Raw genomic sequence first — 23,487 nt, forward strand, 5'->3', positions numbered from 1 at the left:
ATATAGTATATAAGCACATAAACCCCACACTAATGAAGATAGGATTTGTTTATATATATGTTTTGAATTGAGTGGATGAATGGAAAAAGGTACATATTAAAAAAAAAATGGCAAATTAACTGAGATGGCCAATATGTACCAATAAGACTGCATCCATTGAGTAGAAAAACACATATTCAATCAAACATTCCATAGTGCAGATATTAGACTTGAGTGTAAGAATGACTGGAACAGAGGAGACATTCCAGGAATAACTGCTTTTTTTTCTAATGGTAGGGCTAATAGTCATTTTAGATCTTGGTTTAAATAAACTGAGGTGTTAACTAAAAACTTTTTATCTTATAATATTTTTTTGCTGATTTGTATTATTGAGGTTATGTGTACTTTGTTATCATTTTTTAAGTTTTAAAATGAGTTTCGGCTTTTTTTTGTAAAATAAAACATCAATTTTTTTTTATTAAAGTTTGGGTTTTGTTTATTTTGAAAAATTAATCATTGTATTTAAGTGTGTGTAAAATCAGATTCAGACAGTGAACCTAAGGTTATTAAAAATTAATTGGCAAGGCATTAATAAAGGATAATTAAAAAAGGAAATCCAAAGTGGCATACTTAATATTTTACTTGAAAAAACAACAATATAAAACTTACATAATGGACAAACTAAAAATGAATGAGACAATCACTTGAAGAAGGGTTTAATAGGAAAATTGATGTGGCTAGACACCATCCCTTAATTTAAGGACCCAAACAAATTAGTCTGTTATGACATTTTATAATACAGGATATAACATCTACTCAATTTTGCCACACAACTTCATGCAACCATATAAAATAGTAATAAGATTGACAAACCTTTGGTAGCTAACTCATATCCTGTTGATATGAGGAGTAAGCATAAAAACAGTGGAAATGTTTTTCCCTCATTGGCTATACTATTTTTAATACATTGTATGATTGTACATCTGTAACTACAAGATATTTATATACATGTTTAGCTATTCATAAATTGCATGAATCTAAAAATAACTGAATTAAAAGTATTGTTTAGTATGGATAATATTAAAAATAATTCAAAGACATCCTTGGATGAAGGTTTGACTACCTTAACATTGAAATGTGTTTCACTTACAAGGACATACAAAAAAATAAAATCATAAATAAAACTAAATAAAATCATAAAAACTAAGTAATGCAACAAAACATCGTGCTACAGTAGAATATAAAATACACAAAAAAATGGGTCAAATATTTTAAAAATAGCATGAAAGAAGTGAGTGAATTTGGAAAACATAACCAAATACGAAGTCTGTTCAGAAAATAACCTAAAATTTTTAACTACGTACCAACGGAGATATTTAGTGACGTGCGGTTGGCAGCATTGTGTTCCGCATAACCTTTTCTGTAACCACACGTTCTTAGGTTGATATGTCGTGTAGTTTTCTTGTTATTGTTATTTGAGTGCAACGTTTTTAAGTATTAGTAGCGAGTTTTGTAATGTGAGACTTTCGGGAGCAGCGGTACAACGTAAAATTTTGCGTGAAATTGGAGAAAACTTTCAAAGAAATGTTTCAACTTTTGAAATAAGCTTACGGAGATGATGGTCTGGATCGTACGCGATGTTACGAATAGTTTTCACGATTTAGAAGTGGTCGTCAGTCAATTGAAGATGACCATCGACTAGGAGGGCCTCCGACTTGATGACACCCAACTGATGACACCCACGTTCAGAAAATCAACGATCTGGTGCATACAGATCGCCGACTGACTGTCAGAAAACTTGCAGAAGAGATTACTATCTCAATTGGATCACGTCCTGACATTTTGACTGAAAAATTGAACATGCATCGAGTTGCAGCAAAGTTCGTTCCTCGTTTGATGACCGAACAGCGGAAAGAACATCGAATTCTGGCCTCAAAATAAAACAGTGAACCCTGCGTACTATGAAGTCGTTTTATAAGGGTTACGTGAAAAAATACGCAAAAAGAGACCAGAGCGAGATAACTCATGGTTCCTTCACCACAAAAATACCCCCGCACGCTTAGCTTTGTCAGTTTTGTGCCAAACATCAATGACTATCCCTTCCTCAGCCTCTCTAATCGCCAGATCTGGCTCCTTGCGGTTTTTCTTATTCCTGAAATAAAAATTAGTGATTAAAGGACGCCGTTTTGAGATTATTGAAATTCGCCACGGATCTTAAAGGCCATTTCAAATGAAGCTATCCAGGACCGTTTCGCAAAGCGGAAATACCGTTGGGAAACGTTTGTAAATAAGGGAGCGGAGTTCATTGAAGGGTTCAAGGACCAAATAATCTGTCAAATTAATAATAAAGATTAAAATAATAAAGTTTGGTTATTTTCTGAAGAGATCTCGTATCATGAGCGGTGGTGTTTTATTATATACAAAATTTGCTTTTTCTCTGCTTGCCCATACAATAAATGTTTTACCCACAAAATCTTTGGTATTATGTTTTAATATTTATGACCACAATCCTTCAAAGGCGTTTTTTACATGTACCCAGCAGGTATAGCTAAAAGAAAGCCAGATGAAGGGTACACTAAATTGCCAGATGTATATAACACGTACTAAATTATATTAAGACATATTCCACAAAAAATTCAAGAACTCATGTGTTCAGTGATGTCTGTGATAGCAAAAATAGAAACTACTTTATGTTGGCTACTAATTATCCATGAATGGATGTTTCAAGATAATATATCATTACCCTATATGAGCCCACATTTTTATACCTATAACAACTCTCTGTTTTAATTATCTATAATAATGCTCTGTTTTCTCCAACCAGTTATCTAGCTATTGCCAGGTCTGATGTAGCTGCAGTGTAAATTTACCTGTAAACATATGGTCTGGAACAAATTCAGGTCGACTACTCCTGAGACATGTAGTTAGTTGAAATCTTTGGTAACAGTGGTATCCACAGTCTAGCATTCAAATCCATATAAAAGGAACTACTCAATAAGGACCTTAGAACACTTGACTTCAAAAATCAGTTGATTTTACGATGAGTTTAACCACTAGATTAACCTGGCAGATTATATATACTCTGTAACAATGGAACCTCATTATTGTGAATGCTAAAAAGACAACACCTCTTTTTGAAACTAAAGAACTAGCAAATGATGAAATATTGAATTTCAAGACTCAACAACTCAAAAAAACCCCAAAAGCATTGAGAACAAAAATCATCATTTATTATCAATAAATTCACACAAACTATTTATACAAGCAACAAAAAGAGGATTAGTAAAGACTGTTCATTGAAAGTTCACTTAAAATGGTGAATGATGGGCTGCTTCCACCTAATAAAGTTTAAAAATGAATGTTACCAAACAAAGCAAATAAAATAGCAGACATAAGAAGTAGATTAAAATTATAAATAAATGTCCAATGAGTACACATATCGTTATGTTGAGCATCAGACTTGGTTGAAAATTACTGAATTAAATGAGAAAATATACTTTAAATTATAATAAAAAAAAGTAATTATTAATTAAAAATTTCTGTTGAAACTGTAGTAATATTTTATTAAAAAAATTCTTATTTCTTTGTAATCTGAGATAAAAAAAGTCATATGGGCCCCTTGGAACGCCATACGACGGCTTATTGTGGCTGAAAATGCCAGATGAGTCGGCCTTTGTTGGTACGGTGACGACATTGCGCTACTTGTTGCAGACCGCAACGCCGGCTCATGGCGAATGTCAGCGGACGGAAGGCTGATGTACACTGTTCATTCCTTCTTGTTATACGGGACGGAGGTGTGGGTCCAGGCTTTTAAGATCTACGAGAAAAAGGAAGCGGCTCGCGCAGATGCAACCACCGCTACCTTGCGAGTCGCTTCCGCATGGTCGAACGATTTCCGACCATGCCGTTTTGATAATGACCGTCATATCCATTTCTCTTTTGGCAAAGAAGAGCCAGGCGGCCTACAAGAGGCGGCGGGCAGACAAAGACCGGGAGTCCATCGCTGGGAAGGAACGGACTCGCACGTTCCTCGTCTAGCAAGACATTGTATCAAAGAGCAGTGGCATAGAGATTTGGAGTACTACGTGACCCACGTCAATGAGTCACGGGTACTTCCGCGCTTAATTCCATGTCATAGGGAAAGCGCCGACCTCGACTGCCTCTATTGCCCCGGTGTACGGGACGACGCCGAGAACACATTTTCCAAGTTTACTTGATGGCGGCAAATGGAAGGATACTAGAAGCGGATCTCTGAGCACTGACGACCACAATGTGGTTGCAATAATGGTCCAGGTTCTGGGAGAGTGTGGTCCGATTCGTCAGGGGTATATTCAGGGTTAAGAAGGCGACCTGGATAGTCATGAAACAAGTGAAAACTAGGTAGGATAGTGAAAACTCAGGCTAGGATAGGAGGACTTGGCCAAAGTAATGTGTAAAACATTTTTAGGTCAAGTCCTGGTAGAAAGGGGGTGTGGGTTTTTGTTGGTAGTCTGCTGATGGCAGTTTGATAAGACCACCAGTGTGAGCCCGGGCACTCCACCTCCCTCCCCTAAATAAAATTACCTAACCACAATTACCTGAAATACTTTCATATTGTTCTTCACGTCTAAAATTATTGTATTTTGAATTGAAATCTGGATATGTTCTCTGAAATTTTCAAATTTTTTATGTAACTCCTGTTGCAGGTTATTTGGGCATTACAGTAACTTTAGTTTGCTTCTACAGTTCTGTTATTTATTTTTACAGCCTATTTGTTTTAATTTTTTTTTTATTTTTTTGCTATAAGTTGGAATCATTGAGTGTGATAATCTCTTTGATTTGCATTGCATTCTTGTGTTCCACTGTTTCAGTGGCATTTCTCTGCTTGTCAATACGGGTTGTGAAATCTTTCAAAATATGTTTTCTGCATTTCTTTTTAAAAATAATTTGGTTTTTGATATCAAAGGGGGAAGATTATCCCCTTTGCAATCATTTATAAGATAGATTTGTGTAGGAATGCTTGTTGTAGATACTCCTGTGTTTTCCATATGATGGCTTTTCTGACCATCTTTGTGCAGAGTTTTGAATCAAAATGAACCTTTTAAAATAAGTAGGTAATTAAATTTGGGCTATTTTTACTTCCTGGTACATAGTAAAGGAAGTATTGTGAATGCGAAAAATTTTGGTTTTCAGATTTCAACGGAAATATCCATTTTGACCATTCCTGATTGTTTACGCCGTTGGCGTAAAGTCGTTTTATTCCAATGAATTCAAGGTTATGGTCTAGTCTTGTAGTTTACAGGCTTGGTAATTTATTTTGCATTTTTGTAAGGTTTATCTAGGTGTATTTTTAAATAGGTTATTTGGATTTATTTTCGATATCAATTTCTCTCAGGCTCCAGCTTGTCTGACTATTGCATCATCTTATTGGTGTTAAGCTTATTTATATCATGCATTATTTCATTGATGTTTAGTCTTAATGTATATATTAGGCTTAGTGCTCTTAATTCTCAACCATTTTCAATATTGTCATAGTTCCTAGAAGTCTATTTCTCTTTGTCTGCCCTGATGTCATTTCTTCAACTTGCGTATTCAGAAAATATTTTTATCAGTCTTACGTAATTCTTTAGTGGACTGCTCGCTTAAATTATTTTTGTTGTGTCTTCGTTCCCGAATTCCACACCGTTTCTCTAATCGTTCTCATACTAACGCTAAGACACTACTCTTGTTGTCAACACACACACACACTCTTCTGTCCATTGCTTTGTTCGCTTCCCCTACTTCTCACCGCGCCAGCTTTTTTTTTCATTCTAGTTTTCTTTCTTTCACTTAATGTTAATACTTTCGTCGTCTTCGCACTTATAAACGTTGCGGTATTTCTCTGTTAAAATATTTTCTAATTCTACTCGTCAGTTTTTCGTGATTTCAGTTTTCTATGCTCGTCCAGCCTCGTTTCTTCGTTAAGTTATTCTTCGAATTCTACATTACTTCTCTGTGGAAAGTGCTTCAATCATTACAAGCTATTAATTCTGTCGACGCCGAATTTTCTCCAGCTTCTTATTATAATTTCAGCGAAGCAGAATTTCTTCAAACTCGTTGCTACACATTTCAGATGCCCAGTCTTGCTCAACCTCGAAGCCACATTCTCACCACTGTATTCCTGATACACCACGGCGGACTTCAATTTCACTTAAGTACAGTCACGACAGGTTACTTACATTTGGTTGTCATTGTTCAGCTGCAACCTATTTTATGTGCTCAATTAATTTCAATGCGATTATATTGTAATTAACTCTTTATTTTTATGTTTACTTATCACAATTTGATTATTGTTACTAACTCTTTTTGTACTAGAATATCATTGTGGCCTTTTTTCTACACTAAACTAGAATTACATGTATTTATTATTTAACGTTAAGTTTGTTGATGTTCTTAATTCAGAAAAGGCCAGTGTTAATTAAGATTTATTGTAATTCGTTTATCTAAGTTAATGACATCCGTTCATTGCTATTTGTCACATTATAGTATATGTCAGTAGTACAACTGTTTGCCAGTTACATTTTTATATTGATATTTTGTTTTTCTAAATTTACAATTAAAATTAAGGTGTTTCATGTTCTCTTGTTTTTCAGGCTTTGTCAAAAATGTATATTGTCAAAATCTGTATTTAAAAGTGTATATTCATGTATTTTTTTTTTCATTTAACATCATTGTTTAGATGCTGATTTCAGTTGATATTCTTATGCATCATCAAATTATGTTTTTTTTTTTTAGTTTTAAGGTTATGATTTTTAACATAAGTTCATTTGTTCTTTCTCATTAAAGTCCAATTTCTTTTGGCAAATACGAGCTGTGTTTTTTGTTAACCTTATCCAACACTGATTCTATTTTGACTAATTTCAGCGTTACGTAAATACGTACATATGTATCTCACACAATTCAAAAACGATTAGCCGTGGCATGTTGAAATTTTGGATTTAGGACTGTGATAACACCTAGTTGTGAACCTCCCTTTTGATTGCAATTGACTGGATCAAAAATGTCCAAAAAAAATCCCAATATCAAAGACTTTTTCTTAACTGCAGCCCTGATTGAGAGCTTTTCAATGGTATATCATAAGTGGTAATTTCATTGGTTCCAGAGTTATAGGCAAATAACAGTTTAATTAATGAAATATTTGGATCTTTCAAGGAGAAGACACATCTGTTCGAATCCAACCTCATTTCCTTCTTTTTTTTTTTAAATTTAAATATATCGATTTATTAATAATTATTAACCTCAGATTGTAAAAAAATTTTACAATAAATAATTCAATAGTAACAATAAAAAAAATGTGAAAAAATATCTAAGTTATTAAAGAAATAAAATGTTATCTACTTTTCATTTAATAAAAATGTGTATATGTAATTTAATAGGCATACAAGGAAGTCATGTGGCGTCCACATCAGATTTTTATATTCATTCTTTCACAGCTATCAAAAGGCTAATATTACACTATTCTTTTTTTTTAATAAAATCCATCTCTTAATATTATTAACATTCTACAGATGGTGACGTTCATGCAAGAACTCTTGTATTCATGAATGAAAATTTGCTTTCTGCAACATCTTGATGAGAATATAATATCCTTCTAAAGATCCCCATAAAAAGAAATCATATACTATTAGATCTGGTGATCTTGCAGGCCAAATCATATAGTTATTCTATTATATGATGATGTGATTACCAAAAATAAAATATAGTAAAGCAGTAATATGTAAGGGCAAAGGTAAAGTAAGTAATATGTAAGCTCACACAAGCAAGTACAAAGTTACTAGTAATAGTCCTTGCAAAATATAATTAAAGGTTTACATTTACACATCATAAATTATGCAGCAGTCAAAGGAACAACATAAAAAAATTTTACAATGAAAAACCTTAAAATTGATAACTAAAAACAAAATAAGAATCCATCCAATCAAATGTTCAGGTTTTTGAACGTTTATTTGAATTGTCAGTTCTAGCAACTAGTGAGCTGAACCCATCAAGGAAAGAACACATAATATGTCATTGTAATCTTAAGATTTAAGCTTACCTATACCATAATTTATTTTTCCTGCTGCATCTTTTCAAACTTCAATTACATCTTAAAGTGATGCATTCTTTTCCCGTAGTACCAGCTTTTATATCATCTATTTAATTATCTGTATTGCTTGTCTTCAACTGGAATTTTTACAGGCTTTAACTATTCTCTGCTTAAGTTTCTCATTAAAATGTGTCTTGATTGACAGTATTGTAAAATCAATTTTAATTTGTGAAAATATTTCAACAAACTCAGCCAATTGTTTCAGAGCCTGGTTCATTCAAGCATACTTATAACAAATTCATAGTTATATTGCAAGTAAAAATGTATAGATTAATAATAATATAAATTAAAGGGAGAGAGAGAGAGAGCGCGCGCGATATATATACATTTACTTTTAGGCTATATTAAAGGGCAAACTTTTATTGAAGCAGAGGCTGGAAAACTAATGCAATGTTTATCTTTGTCTATATCTATAAGATTTTACTAAGCTCTAACTGTGCTCTATGGCTATACATTATAATACCAATGATATCAATATCAGATACCAAGGTATTATATTCCAGACTAAGATTTATATACTAATAGGTTTTTTATGCTATATATAAACCTATGTAATGTATATGCTCATATATATTATTTTACTGAAATTAATCTTTCTAAGATTCATATTATTCCTCTGTACTATGAAATTATATTAAATAAACTACCTACTACCAAATATTGAGATAAGAATATCTTACTTTAATTTTTCATTAAAATACTTTCATGAGATACTGCATCCTCAGTCATGATTAAAATAATAATGGAATTTCAATCGTGATTCAGAATGCAGGATATATATATATATATATAGAACTTAAATATTAATAAATATAAATATATAAATCTATACATAAATAGGTTTTCATATAAATGCTGTAAATATGAAATGGACTAACAAAATCAGCAAATTTATTACATTGAGTGAATTTTTATGTAGAAACAGTCTATTGTTTAAAATCAGAAAACTGTGTTAATAGGATTATTATCCATAATATGACAATTTAAACCAGAAAATAAAATAAAACCAAACATTGTTAAGTATGGGTCATCATTATATTAGAAAAATTAAATTTGAGAAAAAATTCCTACTGTTCATGTTTTGTCAAAGAAATATGTAATTCCTTGTTTACTGATTTAGTCATTTTTTCAATGATAGATAAAATTCATATTGTAACAATATAATAATGTTCATTGATTAAATCTAACTTACCACTGCAGTTAGTTTCAAATAATCTGGAATATAACACTCTCTCTTTGCAACCAAAATTAAGTCATTCACTCTTTTTAAGCATTCGTCCATGCCAATTATCTGCATTTAAAATAATAATGTATTAGCTAATTCTGTGAAAAATTAAAATAAATCTGTTACAGTTCAGTTTAGTGTCTTGAAAAATTCATTTTACCAATTCTTTAGTTTTGATCATAAATATTTAAGTATATATTTTATTCAGCATTATATCTAATTATTTATTATATGAGATCAACCATGGCTAGGCAAACCACTCCACAGATGCCAAAAGTAAGGGATAAGGCAAAAGGAATAACATCTGCTTGCATGGATGTAAAACCTTGATCAGAAAATACAGAAATAAAAAATAAAAAGAGGTGGTGGTTAAAAACATCATATTAATGTATAAAAATTTTTATTATATGGAATATTATGAAGGAAAAAGTTAAGACAAATAATCACTCAAAAAATCAATATATAATAAAATAATTTTCAAAGTGTAGATCAAGGTGTATTTTTGTAGATTATTTTGGCACATATATTTAAAAACTCATCATTAAAATTGTTAATGTACATCATAAAAAATGTGAGATATATTCTTTTACGAACTTCTATGCAAATTTAAATTTAGCTGAATTCACATTCACTATATTCACTTTATTTACTAGATGTGTAACATCAGTTTTTAGTCTTCCCACATTTAATCCTTATGAGAATATTTAGAGACATCAACATCAAATCATCATTTTAATATGATTTTCAATATGAGGCTTTTTAACTGAAAAAATAAAAATTGTAAGCTGAAAAAAAATAACACCAGGTCATGTCGGAGTGAGAAACAGCAACACAGTCACTGAAAATGACTGCAAAGCATTACGATTTTTAAAACTATATAAATGAGTTTGATAGACGAGAAAATGATACATAAAAACTAAATTCTGATCGCCCAATCCAAAATGGCGGCCAACAATGTGTTTGTTTCAGATATCTAGAATTTTTTTTGTTATTTGATGTATCCTGATTCTCTCTTTGGAAATCTTCTACGATAAGAGGAACTAACTCAGTAGGCCCCAATTTAGAGTATTTGGCCTTCAAGGATTTTCCCTGAGTGAAAAACGCTTCAAACTTATCTTGATCGAACACAATGTATGTTTTAAAAAATTAAATGTTAAAAATTTCACAATTAAAAATTAATTTTAAAAAATCTTTACAAACAATTAGAATACATTTTAAAATGAAAAAATCTTTTGCATATGCTAAGCTCAAAATAAAACCAAAGATATCACACACACTATGTATCTGATTAATATAACAAAATTATCATTTGCTTTATGGCAGATGACATAAATAGCTGAAACACATAATTCAAATATTTGAATATAAACAGACTACCCTAACAAATTGTAAAACATAAGACAACTTCATATCAGCATCCCCCAGAACAATTTGAATGTCAGCCCCCAGCTTAAACCTGCAATGTAATGCCACATAAGAGATACAATTCACAAGGATGTAGTGCACTGTCAGTCAGCAATTGTAGCGAATCATCAGATATTCATGATTGAGCCGAGTGAGTCTAATGTGCCCTATTCGCAAACGGCAGATAATAACCTCCTCTCAATGGTTAATTCTGCAAGAGGAGCTCCACGGTGAAACAGTGTTCTTATTTGGGGGAAGTTTATTGTTCATGGTAGAATCCCATTCACTTTGCCACTCATCATCTCTTCAGGAAATAGACAAGATCATTAGAAGCTACACAATCACTGAAAGGAGGCAGGAAACAAGCCTCTTTGCTGCAATATCTGCGCAATCATTGCCTGAAATTCCAATATGGCTGGGGATCCAGCAGAAGCTCATTTTTGTATTATGTCTCATCATTTGCAAAATGACACAATGAATCTCACAGACACCAGGGTGTTTAGAGTACAGCCATTAATCGCCTATAGGGCACTAATGGAATCTGAGCAAACAAGAACATGTTGATATTTTTGGCTAATTGTATGTAACGGCTTCTTAATGGCATAAAGTTACGCAACGAAAATACTAGTCATGTTGGGAAGGCCAAACAAACATGTATTTTCTGTTGCCAACCACAAAACCACTGCCAACAGAATTAACGTTTCTAGAACCATCCGTATAAACTGTAACATCAGAATTCATTTGATTCACAATACTATAAAATTCCTTTTGTAAGATAATCGGATTTGTGTTCTTTTTGTTATACTGACAAAGAACAATGATCAAAGTAGTAATTAACGAGAGAAGGGATGGTGGGGGACAGCCCCTGAGAAAAAATTTCAATGGGACATATGTGATATGTTGTTCTAAAGGTCTTTGCAAGGCAAGCAAAATGGTATCAAAGAAATTTAATTCTGACTATTTAGACTAAATTGGCGACAAAAAATGTTACTACGTTTATTAAAAATTGAAAAAATTAATTATGATGATAATTATGATTTACTTTTAAGTAAGTTTATTTTTTAGACACTTCTTTAAATTGATATCAGTAACTCCAAGATTATTTTATTATGATATATATATATTTTTTTTATAACTTATTTCATTTTTGCTCCTCAATCTTTTATTGTCATTCTTCTCAAGTATTAGTATTGTATACAGAAAAGGTGTCTTGAGTTAATGTACTTATTAAATTTTTCTAAAGAGGACATACATGAATACATAAATTCAAGCAGACCTTCATTACAGTCAAAATGAAGGTCAAATAAAACTAAACAAACAAAATTAACCCAAACAAAGGCAACAGAAACCGGTTTTGCTTTTGTTACCCTCCCAAGCATTACCATTTTTATTTACCTTTCCTGTATATCATCTGGGTCATCATCTAATAGCCTAATCACTGGCAAATCTGATTCAATTTATTTTGCTGTCATCAATATTAATCACTTTATTCATATCAAACTCATAATTAATAAAATTATTTCCTCAGCAAACTTGGTACCAATGGTAGCATTACAACTGCCTTGGACTTTATTCACCTCATATTTGTAATTGATTTTTGCTTCACAATCAAACATAACATGTAAAACTTTTAAATTCATATTCTTTGCTTGTATTCTGCATCTTGCACCACTTTGATTTTTTCCATTTCACTGGATAAGATGGACTTTACAAATGTGCTACAAAATGTTAAAGCAGAAATGCCATTTGCTTGTACAGGCTGGTTTATCTCTGTAGTTAAGATTATTTTATAAAAAAATTATTAATATTAAATGCCTGATTCTATGCTATGGAAAAAGATGGTAATTTGCTCCAAAAGATCTTAGAAAAAAAAAATTTGTTTAGTTGAATAGAAAATTAAGTAGTTATATTTAGTAATTTTAAAGTTTAATCATTTCCTAATGTATATATTATTTTAAAAACGAATATTAAAATCCACCAGACAATACAAATAAAAGGTATTTGTAGAGCTATCTGTAGAGCTTTCATTGCTTTACTCCATCATCAGCAGATAAATTACACACAATTATAAATTAAAATACATAGCTAAAATTTTAAAATTACTTAATATCCATTTTTCTATGATTCATATCTTCTTACCATGATAGATATAAGAAGTTTTGACCGACACTAGTATATTCATACTATTTATTTTTTTTTAAATTTCAAATATATATTTTAATTTACAATTCTATGTAATTTATAAAATTTATATGGTAATGTGGATTAAAGCTTTGGAAGCACTGCAGGTGATTGTTTTTACATTTTATTTGAACTACATCTGGTGGATTTAAATATTTGTTTTTAAAATAATTTATTTGATACAGTGGTTTATAATGTTTGAAAAAAAATTATATATATATATATGAGGGAGAGGGAGCTCTGAGAATTATGATAGTAAATGTTATGTTTTTTTATTTTAAAACTTATTGACTGATCTTTAATGGTACTTCATAGTAAAATGAAAGAAAACTCAACAGAAGAAACCTAAGATATGAATATGGTTTCATAATGTTTCTAATGGAAGTGTTTGTTGCAAACTACAAGTAGCACACAAAAGGGTTTCCTTATGATTGTGCAATTTTTTTTAATATTGCTCTTCCAAGATTATTTAATTTAAATTCCACTAATGTTAAACCACAGTGAAATTGTGGTTAAGAGTTCAGTTGTGAGATTATTATAGAGATTTCACAGTGTCCTGTGAGACCAGGACGGGCTATGAAGATATCATCCGTAGTGATGATGATCATTAGAAACATTACATTACATAATAACTGAATGATTGTGAGCACAATCTTAAATAATTTTAGAGCAATCATTGAAGTGTTTAGAGTTAGTGAAAGCAAATATTTGCTAATATAATATTTGTATTCACTTTACTTTGAGATCATAGACCTATATATAATTGCTAAAATTTGTTTAAGGAATTCTATTCATTCATCGATTCAAATAACTAAACTACATTAATTTCATTAGGTGATTAATTATGAATTTTGTAATATTATAAATGTGAAGAACCTGAGAAGGATTCAAACCTAGAACTTGTAGGATGAAAAGGACTCAGCTAACTTTTAGTCTAAATAAAATATTGCTTGGATTTTTTTAAACATGTTGTTTTTTTTACAATTCTTTGAAAAGAAATTTGTGAAAAGAAATTTTCACAGTGATGGCTTAAAATGGTATAATTATTATAGATTCACAGATCTGTGTAAGCAGAAATTAGCAACTAAAGAATAAATGGAACCATTATTACCCATTGGTTCAAACTAGGGCCGTTTATTTTAATCACTTCATCTCCTTCATAGTTAAATAACATTAATGCTGAATAGGATGAATCTCTGTAAGAAGAAATCAAAAAATAAAATATCATACAGGCACTACATATATGTTTATATACATATTACTACTTAAAACAATTTTGATGTACTATTACAAAATTTAGTTTGGCTATTCAAGATTCTCATTTATATATTAAGGTGTTCTTTTCCCCCAAAAAAAAAATATTAAGGTGCCAGCTTTTTCCCAAATCTTCAGCCATTACTCTTTTTGTGCAACTACCGGATAGGAAGCAGAGTCTCCATATATGTCGGCAAGCATCCTCCTTTTCACCAGATCACACAAGGATGCCTTAAATCTACTTGCACCCTAAGAGTGGATTTAGTAGGATTGACTAACATTCAATGAGCCCAAAATAGAGAAAAAGTAATAAAGAATTAGGAAACTGACAAAAAAGAGTGAATAGAAGAGCTGCCTACAGAAACACTGAAGAACAAGATAAAAGTCGACCATACCTGGAGGATAGCTTCAAGACAAGGCACCCATCCAACACACAATCCATTAAGAAATTCAGGAATTTTTATCCAGGATGCGAGCAGCAGACATTGATCAACAATGTTTCGTTGATATATTGAAAATTAAAAAATTTTTAATTAAATTTAAATGTTATATGCTACAACATTTGGATACTACATTTTATATGTTTGATAGCTTATTACATAAATTTGTAGTAACACAAATAAAATTTAAGAATTTGTTTGAAAAAACTAGTTTCTATTTTTAATTTTATAGTATATAAGTGAGAGAATGGTTTCACATTTTCTTACTTTTCAACAGCATTATGGTGTGGATATTAAAAGAAGTTATTTATTCTTGGACATGAACAAATTACTTATTCATACATGACTAAATAACATAGTGTGATGTTACTGTTGGCAACAATAATAAAATGAGCATAAACTACATTTCTAGTAGTTAAATTTTTTTATTTTAACTACATTATTACATTTTTATTTTAACAGAATTAGTAGTCTACTTCTCTGATCAGTCAGCTTCACTCAATACTGTCTACTGTAAATACAAGTGGTCCAAATCTTTCCCAGTTGTAATCATGTATCAAGGTCTTTATGCTTTTTATTGGTGGTAGAAATTTCACAATTGCTATTCAGTCTAGTAAGCCAAAAATAATAAATTATTCTCAAGATTTATGTTCTTAAATAAAAATTCTTTGGTTCCCAGGTGTTAGTCAAACTGTAATATTTTAGGTCTATTTTTTGTTTTTAATGTTCGATGCAGACAAATAAATATGCATCACACACAATAATTTACAATGGCTACTATAAATAATTAAGCAAGTTCTTTTTTATTCAGTCATGGAAGGCATAAAGCTGGTATCAACATCATAGAAGTTTTGTTTATAATCATTTTTTTCAAAGGAGTTCCAATAGTTTTTCTTTCTGAACTATGTTTTTTTTTATTATTAGTTTAAGTTAGTAGCTGTTCTACTAACATGGTAAATCAATTTCTTTTGATAAATTGATAATGCACTCATTCAGAGAAAAGTATTTTCTGAAGTAGTCTGACAAAAGAAGAAGGGACCCCTTATGTCTTATCTTTTGATAAATATTATCATTCTTCAGATAAACCTACCTAGAAAAGTTGTTTATGATTCTAAGGAAATGCATCGCGTCTATTTCTGTTTTTGATTTTCTTTAAAAATAAAAATAAGGCTAGGGAAACAAAGAAATAATGAACCTATCAAAATAGGGACTATTTTAAATATATAAATAACATGTTTTAGAATGGTAAAAGAATGTCCACTAAGAATAATTAAGACAAAGTTTATCTAGGATAATTACAAGAGATGAAAAAAATATACAGAATTAAGATCAATTTGATGTGATAAAAAAATCATTGGTTTATTACTGCCATGTGGTTAGAACGAATTCTGTAAATTAACTTCATAATTAATTCTGACATTAGCAGAAAACAAAATAAGTTTGCAAAACATTCATATCAACTTTAAAATACAGTGCAGAATCAGCGACCTTAAAAGATAAACAAATTAGTAGAGTGTAAGCTACAATGTAAAGAAATAGAAGATAAGAGTTGGGGACCAGGATGATCTAGGAACTGGTAAACACCAGAAGCATATCTATGATATGTACAGAACAAGATCATCTGTCATGGAATTGAGAAAAAGACAGCTTCTATTCCCATTCTAACATACTTGCCAAGATTAAAAATATTTTCATAAAACTTCCTGAAAATACATGTTAATAAAAAAGAAGGAATTTTGTATTCTTTCAGTTCAGTCAAGATAAAAAATTTATGTTGCTAAAAAACTATCATCCATTTTTAATTGTGTTAGTTTATGATCTTACTAGATGTTCAGCACACTTCTCAAATCAAAATACAGGCTTGCCATCACAACTGGTATGTATTAAGTAGAAATCAATAATTTTACTACTTCAGTGCGAGTCATTAATGAAGATGTCAGAAACAAAGAAACAAACAAGAGGCATCAAAATAGAAAACTAAAAGAGAAATCAAAACCAAAAAGGAAGAGTGGCCTGGAGGTGTACAAGAAGAAAAATGTAAATTACTTGTTTTCATGAAATATATCTTTTGAAAATCAAATTATTTTTAATTTTATACTAAATGATGTTTTTGTTTTTTTTTTGTGATAAAATGTACATTCTATAGTTACAAGATACAATACTATTTTGACTCAAAAATTGCTTCACTAGTTATATTGAAAAATTATGTTTTACTTTATAAGAAGTTCATCAATCAAATCTGATTTTCTCCTAATTAGGTTTCAGAAGACAACAGAACAGTTCTGATGTTAAAGTTGGAAGATATTGGAATATAATAGAGATATTAGAACATACCATAATCCTATATTTAAAATGTCACACACAACCAGGGTTGATGAACAAACCTTTCAGTATATTTAATGGATCAAGACCAGATCTGACTGCCAACAAACCTGCATTTAATTTAACCATAGAAAAGATGTTATTTTCCTGCATTATTATTATTTTTTTTATTGCATACTATGTAGTACAATATGATTAAGTAATTAAAATTCTATTAAACTCTGTGGGGGAACTTTTCTTATTATGAACATTATTTTTCATAAAACGTCTCATTTATTGTCTTTTATTGCAAAATTAATTCAATTTTTATAATCATTATTTAATGCACCAAGTTGTTACAGTAATAGTTCACATCATTGTTACTTACCCAATTTCTGCTATCTTACACTGATAATTTGTACAGATAAGATAATCTGATATTATTACCACATTACAGTATTATTTAATCTGATAATATATACTTTGGTTTGGGGATGTCATAATATAGTGAGATATTCTTAAGACATATTATATGTATTGCTGATAAATTAATTTAATGATTTTAAATCACACATTTATATTCTCTCAAGTGTAACTGATTTATATCAAACAGCAAAGATATTTTTATTGCAGTGATTCAACAAACAAAAAATTGCTACTTTTTAATTCACCCTCCAGCCATAGTTTTTGGTGTTCTGAAAAGGTTTGCCTCCTTTATTAAGCATCTACCCCTGCAGTAGTGGGCCTACAAAAATAAAACCTATTAACATCTTATGACTCTTAAGCAAGCAATTATTTAATGACTGATAGGTTTATTTTAAATAAGACATTATCAATGACTACTGTTTGTGTAACAAATATTATTATTATTTGATATTTGTTTGTACATTATTATTATTAGATAGATCATAGTTTTACAAACTTACCCTTCAATCCCAACAAAAAGTAGGTCATAATTATTTCCTTCAAATGAATTACTATCAAAGCTCATTTTCTGTGTAGTATAGTTAAAAAATAAAAACAATTAATGTTACTCATAAACTCTTATTACTCCTTTTAGTAAGTATTATCCATGAGGGTTTTCAGCTGTTATTTGTTTCATCAGATGGTTACACTAACACATTAAAAAATTATCTTTGCATTTTAGCTATTTAAAAAAAGGATTAAAAAATGATTTTACTCTTAACACCAAAAGTGGAGGCTGTGAAAAAAGTTATTTCTACTTCATTTACAGAATTTTGTTTACAGAAGAATAAAAACACAATTTCAGCTAAGTAATAAAATTGCTGTAGCCTTTATATACAATATTGAACATTAATCATCATATGGAAATTTAATCTGAAGTGCCAACTTAATTTTTTATATTTATTTTTTGTTATGTTTATTTTTAAATTTTAGAAAAGCATACAAAATAAAACTTGCTTATAAAGTTATGTATAATTATTCTTTTGATAAGCTAGGACAAATGGCCATTTTGGTAGTGCTGGCTTGAAGATTGTGCTGACAGTAGCTTTTACTGACAGTAAAAGTAGTTAGGAATTGATCTATCATCTGCTCACATCACAGTTTTAAGAATAAAGGTTTATAGTTATTTTTTAACATGCAATCAGAATTATTGTTATTATCTGACACCAGAAATAGAAGAATACTATCATTAAAATTATTAATACATGCCTAATTTTGAGAAAGAATCAAAGAAGCACAAAAATATCATGATATATCAACATGCAAGAGTAATAAAATTAGTAAATAATGAAAAGTTATATATAAAGTAAAAAAAATTCTTTATTTTTCTTTAAAATAATTTGTAAAATTTTAACATTTTAATAGTGTTATTTTTCTAATCTGTGTAATTTTTGGGTTGATTTTATTTTGATTTAATTTTTTAATTTTATTTAAATTCTGGGTAGGTGTACAGCCGGCCTCTCTGGCGCGAGTGGTAGTGTCACGGCCTTTCACCCGGAGGTCCCGGGTTCGAATCCCGGTCTGGCATGGCATTTTTCATCACACACGCTACAACAAAAAATTCATCTCATCCTCTGTACAGTAATGCTTAACTGCGGCCCCGGAGGTTAAACAGAAAAAAAAGGTGTTCAAACAAACAAGGCCTTCATGAAAGAAAAATTGTGCAAGCACAAAAACTAAGAAATAAACATCTTGAAAAAATAAGAAAAATGATTCAGTAGCTACTTCTGAGCTAGAACTGAGGCTTTTTTGGGGTGTAAAAATATTACTTTTTTAGCTTAAGTTTTGTATAGTACTTTGAATATGACTTAAGGCTGTATTTGTTATGTTTTAATATTGCAATACTGGGAACAATAAAAAAATAAAATAGTATCTTCAAATCACCTATGTAGGTTATTTTTCACAGACATTATCTAAAAGAAATTTTCTGCAGGACTACCAGAGAGAGATTTAACTGTACAATTTAAAAATCTGATGTGGACACTTAATGACTTCCTTGTATGCCTATTAAATTATATATATACTTCTTTTTTTTTTAATGAAAAGTATATGAAATTTTATTTCATTAATAACTTCTGATATATTTCATATTTTATTTTTTAAGTTGTTATAATTAAATAATTATTATCTATTGTAATTTTTTTTTACAATCACGGGATAATAATTACTAACAAATCAATATATTTAAACTAAAAAAAAAAGGAGATGAAGTCGGATTTGAACCGATGTACCTTACCCTTGTAAGATTAAAATATTTCATTAATTAAAATGTTATTTGGCTATAACTCTGGAACCAATGAAAATAAGTACCACTTATGATATATCATTGAAAAGAAATTTTAATATGGTATGTATTTTTATTTTTTGTACTTACCAAGTTGTAAGTTAGTTTAAACTCAGGTGCCTTTTTTCATTAGCCAGACCAAAAACCAATATTCATAATATATAAATAACTATGTTATTAATAAAAATAACAAAGTATAATAAAGTATTCCAGTCATTTCAAAAATTATTAGTTGAAACAAGTTAAAAGAACAGCATTAAATGTGTCATAGAAGAATTAGCCAAATGAATTAAGACAGAAGAATGAATTGCTTACTTGCAAAGAAAATAAATATTTTTTTCTGATCTCCACATAATAACGTATAATATAATTAATGGTCATATCAAGAAAAGGTAAATGTGTTAGATCCCAGATAAAAAAGGATCTGCCCCAGCATTAGCTTGGCTGTGACAATTTCAAGGAAAACTAGCATAATATCTTGATCAAAGCAACATTACAAAATAATTAATTATTTTCTAGTTGAAAATCATTTTTATTTTAATAGAAGTAGTTAAAGCCAAAATTAATTTAAAAAAATAATAAATACATAAAGTAATTACAAATTAAATATGTAAAGATACTAACTAAACAAATAAAAATAGCAGTTCATAAGGTATTAATGAAAAATTATTTGAACACTTAAAAAGAAACTACAAATGGTTCATTGTTTTTGAAATTATATTTTAATCGTAGTCTATAATTTAAAAACTTTTCCATAGAGTCATAGAGTTTCTATAAAAGAGAACCTTTTAATTTTACTTAAAATAAATTTTCTAGAAGATCTTTAAATCGGTCAGTAATATATTAAAAATGGCAGTGGTAGCATAAGGCTTTTCTTTTTCACATATAGAACTGTTAAATTATACAAAAACAGTTCAGTTGTCAGGCTTTAAAGCGATGTATATTGTAATTTTTAAAGAAAAAAGGGGTTACTCTTTTACCAAAGTTTGTATATTTATAAACATATGGATAAATTAAAATTGTTAATTTATTAAATAAAGGTCTATTTCTTGGGGAAGCATGTATTCCTAAAGAAAGTAACCCCAGGTAGCTGATAGGGAATGCTCACCTGATGTCATGAATGAGTCATTGGGAGGAGTGTAGGAATTAAGATACCTTCTCTAAACCATACAAGTCAGAAAAGTAAACTCCATGGTCAAATCCCATCTGTTTGCTTCTTTGAGTCATCTGAAGTAGAGGTTGCATGCTTAGGCTGAAACATACAGAAGAAGTGATGGGAGAAGAATCCAACTGGGTCAATAGCAGTATTTCTAGTCTTTAGAAAAGTCTGACTATTTAAAATATACAATTGCTAAAAAACTGTAAAAAAGAATGATGTACTCTAAAACAATGGTTCTCAACCTTTCAGGCTCTGGGTCCCTCCTTTGAACACTGATGTGAGGTCACATCTCCCCACCACCACCACCATCACCACCACCACCACCATCAAATGTGGTAAATCGGAATATAAAACTAAAGATGGTTAGGTTAGGTTAGCTGAAGCTGATTATTAAATTAAACTTCAGATAATTTTATACACATCTAATATTATTACACATATCTTTATTTTAAACATATTATTATTAGTATACAATTTGATTAATTTTTGAAATCAAAGAATCATATAAGTAAATAAAAATTTATTTGAGGCAATCTACAAGCTATGTGAGGTTGTTATGCATATAATATCAATAACTTTCATAACATTAATGAGAGGGCTAGCACTGTTTGTCCTTGACAAGTTTTTGAATACTTGGTTGTAACTGTGACTAAGCACACCTCAGGTGACTTTTGACGTCTAGCCTTGCTCGATATTTTGACTTTATGTATGTTAATGTAGAAAATCCAGATTCACAGAGATATCTGGATGAAAACTGTACTAACAACTTCACAGCTTCCAAATCAACTTGTGGATAAATAGGAAAATACCTTAACCAAAAATTTTCAACATCCATGTTTGCTTGAGAATCACATTTTAGGTTGTTTGCCTGTTACAGAATATGATCAGGAAGAATATCAACGCCAATTTTAAAGGGATCTCTTGTCAACTTAAACCTCCAGTTCTCTGAACTAACATCTGGAAAATAGTCTCCAATTTTATTTTTCAGTGCTACCAAACGCCCTGATATAAGGTCCTTCAATTCATTTATAGGTGTAATGGAAGATTTTTTTGTATCATCAAGGAGGTTGTTCAATCTTGGAAAGAATGAAAAGTTTGGCTCTGAATTCTGAAGAGCCAAAGAGCTACCTTTTCTGTGAAACTCTTAACAGCATCATAAGTCTTCAGAATGTTTTTCTGACCTTGTAGCTTCAGGTTCAGAAAGTTGAGTGAATTGAAAGTCTGATAAATATGCCAAGTAAAAGATAAATTTATCATCTGTAAACTTGCTGTACAGATCTCCTTCTCTTGAAGTCATCAAAAAAATTTCAACTTCTAACTTTAAGTTAAATAATGTAGCAAGCATATTACCATTGGACAGCCAAACGAACTTCTGTGTGAAAAAGAAGAGTTTCTTGGTCACTGTTCAGTTCTTGGCACAACGCCTCAAAGAGTTTAGTGTTCAAAGCACTAACCCACTATGTTGGTCTAATGGTGAACACGTCTTCGCAAATCAGCGATTTTGAAGTCAAGAGTTCTAAGGTTCAACTCCTAGTAAAGGCAGTTACTTTTATGCAGATTTGAATACTAGATTGTGGATATCGGTGTTCTTTGGTGGTTGGGTTTCAATTAACCACACATCTCAGAAATGGTCGACCTGAGACTGAACAAGACTGCACTTCATTACACTCATACATATCATCCTCTGAAGTAATCCTGACGGTGGTTCCGGAGGCTAAACAAAAAAAAAAGAAGTGTTCAAAGCACTGGATTTGACATGGTTTACTATTTTAATTACTATGTTTAAAGCAACATTGAGTGATTCAGGTAGAGTCTGACAAGCTAAAGCTCGTCTGTGAATGATACAGTGAGAACCAATTATTTTAGAGTTCTTTTTCTTAGCCAATTCTATAAATCCAGATCGGCGTCCTGTCATGGCTTGGGCTCCATCAGTACACATTCCAATAACTTTCTCCCAAGGAAGGTCATTTGCTGCTAAAAAAGTATGAAGAGTAGAAAATATATCAACAGCTTTAGTTGTCGTTTCAAGAGATTTTGAAAACAATATTTCCTCAAAGAATTGTTTTCCTTCAATAAATCTGCAGTGAAACAATAAAACTGTGCTTGTTTTGAAATGTCAGTTATTTTATCACACTGCAAAGAGAAGAATGAGGAGCTCTTTAGTTTTTGCACTACTTGATTTTTTATATCCAGAGCCATTTCATCAATTCTGTGTTTTACTGTGTCGTTTGACAGAGACATTTTTTTTTATTACAGCTGTCTTCACTAAGTATTACACTACAAGCAGTAATTAAACAAGGTTTTATTAGTGGCTCACCAATTGTATGAGGTTTCTTGTCTTTTGCTATCAACAAGGCAATTTTGAAAGAGGCTTCAACAGCTTTATCATTTTCCATTAGAAAACTTCCAGTGGAATCAAGTTTCATGCATTTAAGACCATTTTTCTTGGTAATAAAAAAGTCACTAGTCACTAGGCTGATTTGTAGTCAAATGTTGTTCCAAACATCCAGGCCGCATTGCATCATTACTCAGAGCAACATGGCAAATAACACACTGAGGTAAATGACAATCGTTTTTTCTCAATTAAGGTAAATCCATATTTAACATAGTCTTCACTATATAGTCTTTTCTTTTGTAGTGATTTAGCTATTTTCAGTCCCACTGCTACAACAACACACAAATTGTCACTCC

The 23,487-nt window shown here is 30.5% G+C and overlaps 1 protein-coding gene across 1 annotated transcript in view; it reads right to left on the bottom strand.

Annotated features, from left to right (window-relative positions):
- The window catches only part of LOC142317745 (N-acetyl-D-glucosamine kinase-like), a 67,602-nt gene extending 44,380 nt beyond the window's left edge, over positions 1-23,222 (bottom strand). The window contains exons 1-4 of the mRNA XM_075354292.1: positions 23,051-23,222; positions 22,574-22,770; positions 17,815-17,882; positions 14,005-14,089 (exon numbers count right to left, since the gene is read on the bottom strand). Coding sequence (XP_075210407.1) covers positions 14,005-14,089; positions 17,815-17,882; positions 22,574-22,770; positions 23,051-23,222 — 522 coding nt within the window. The remainder of the gene's footprint in view (positions 1-14,004; positions 14,090-17,814; positions 17,883-22,573; positions 22,771-23,050) is intronic.
- Positions 23,223-23,487: the final 265 nt, after the last annotated feature.

Source organism: Lycorma delicatula, chromosome 1 (assembly GCF_047948215.1).
Source record: "Lycorma delicatula isolate Av1 chromosome 1, ASM4794821v1, whole genome shotgun sequence".
NCBI lineage: Eukaryota > Metazoa > Arthropoda > Insecta > Hemiptera > Fulgoridae > Lycorma > Lycorma delicatula.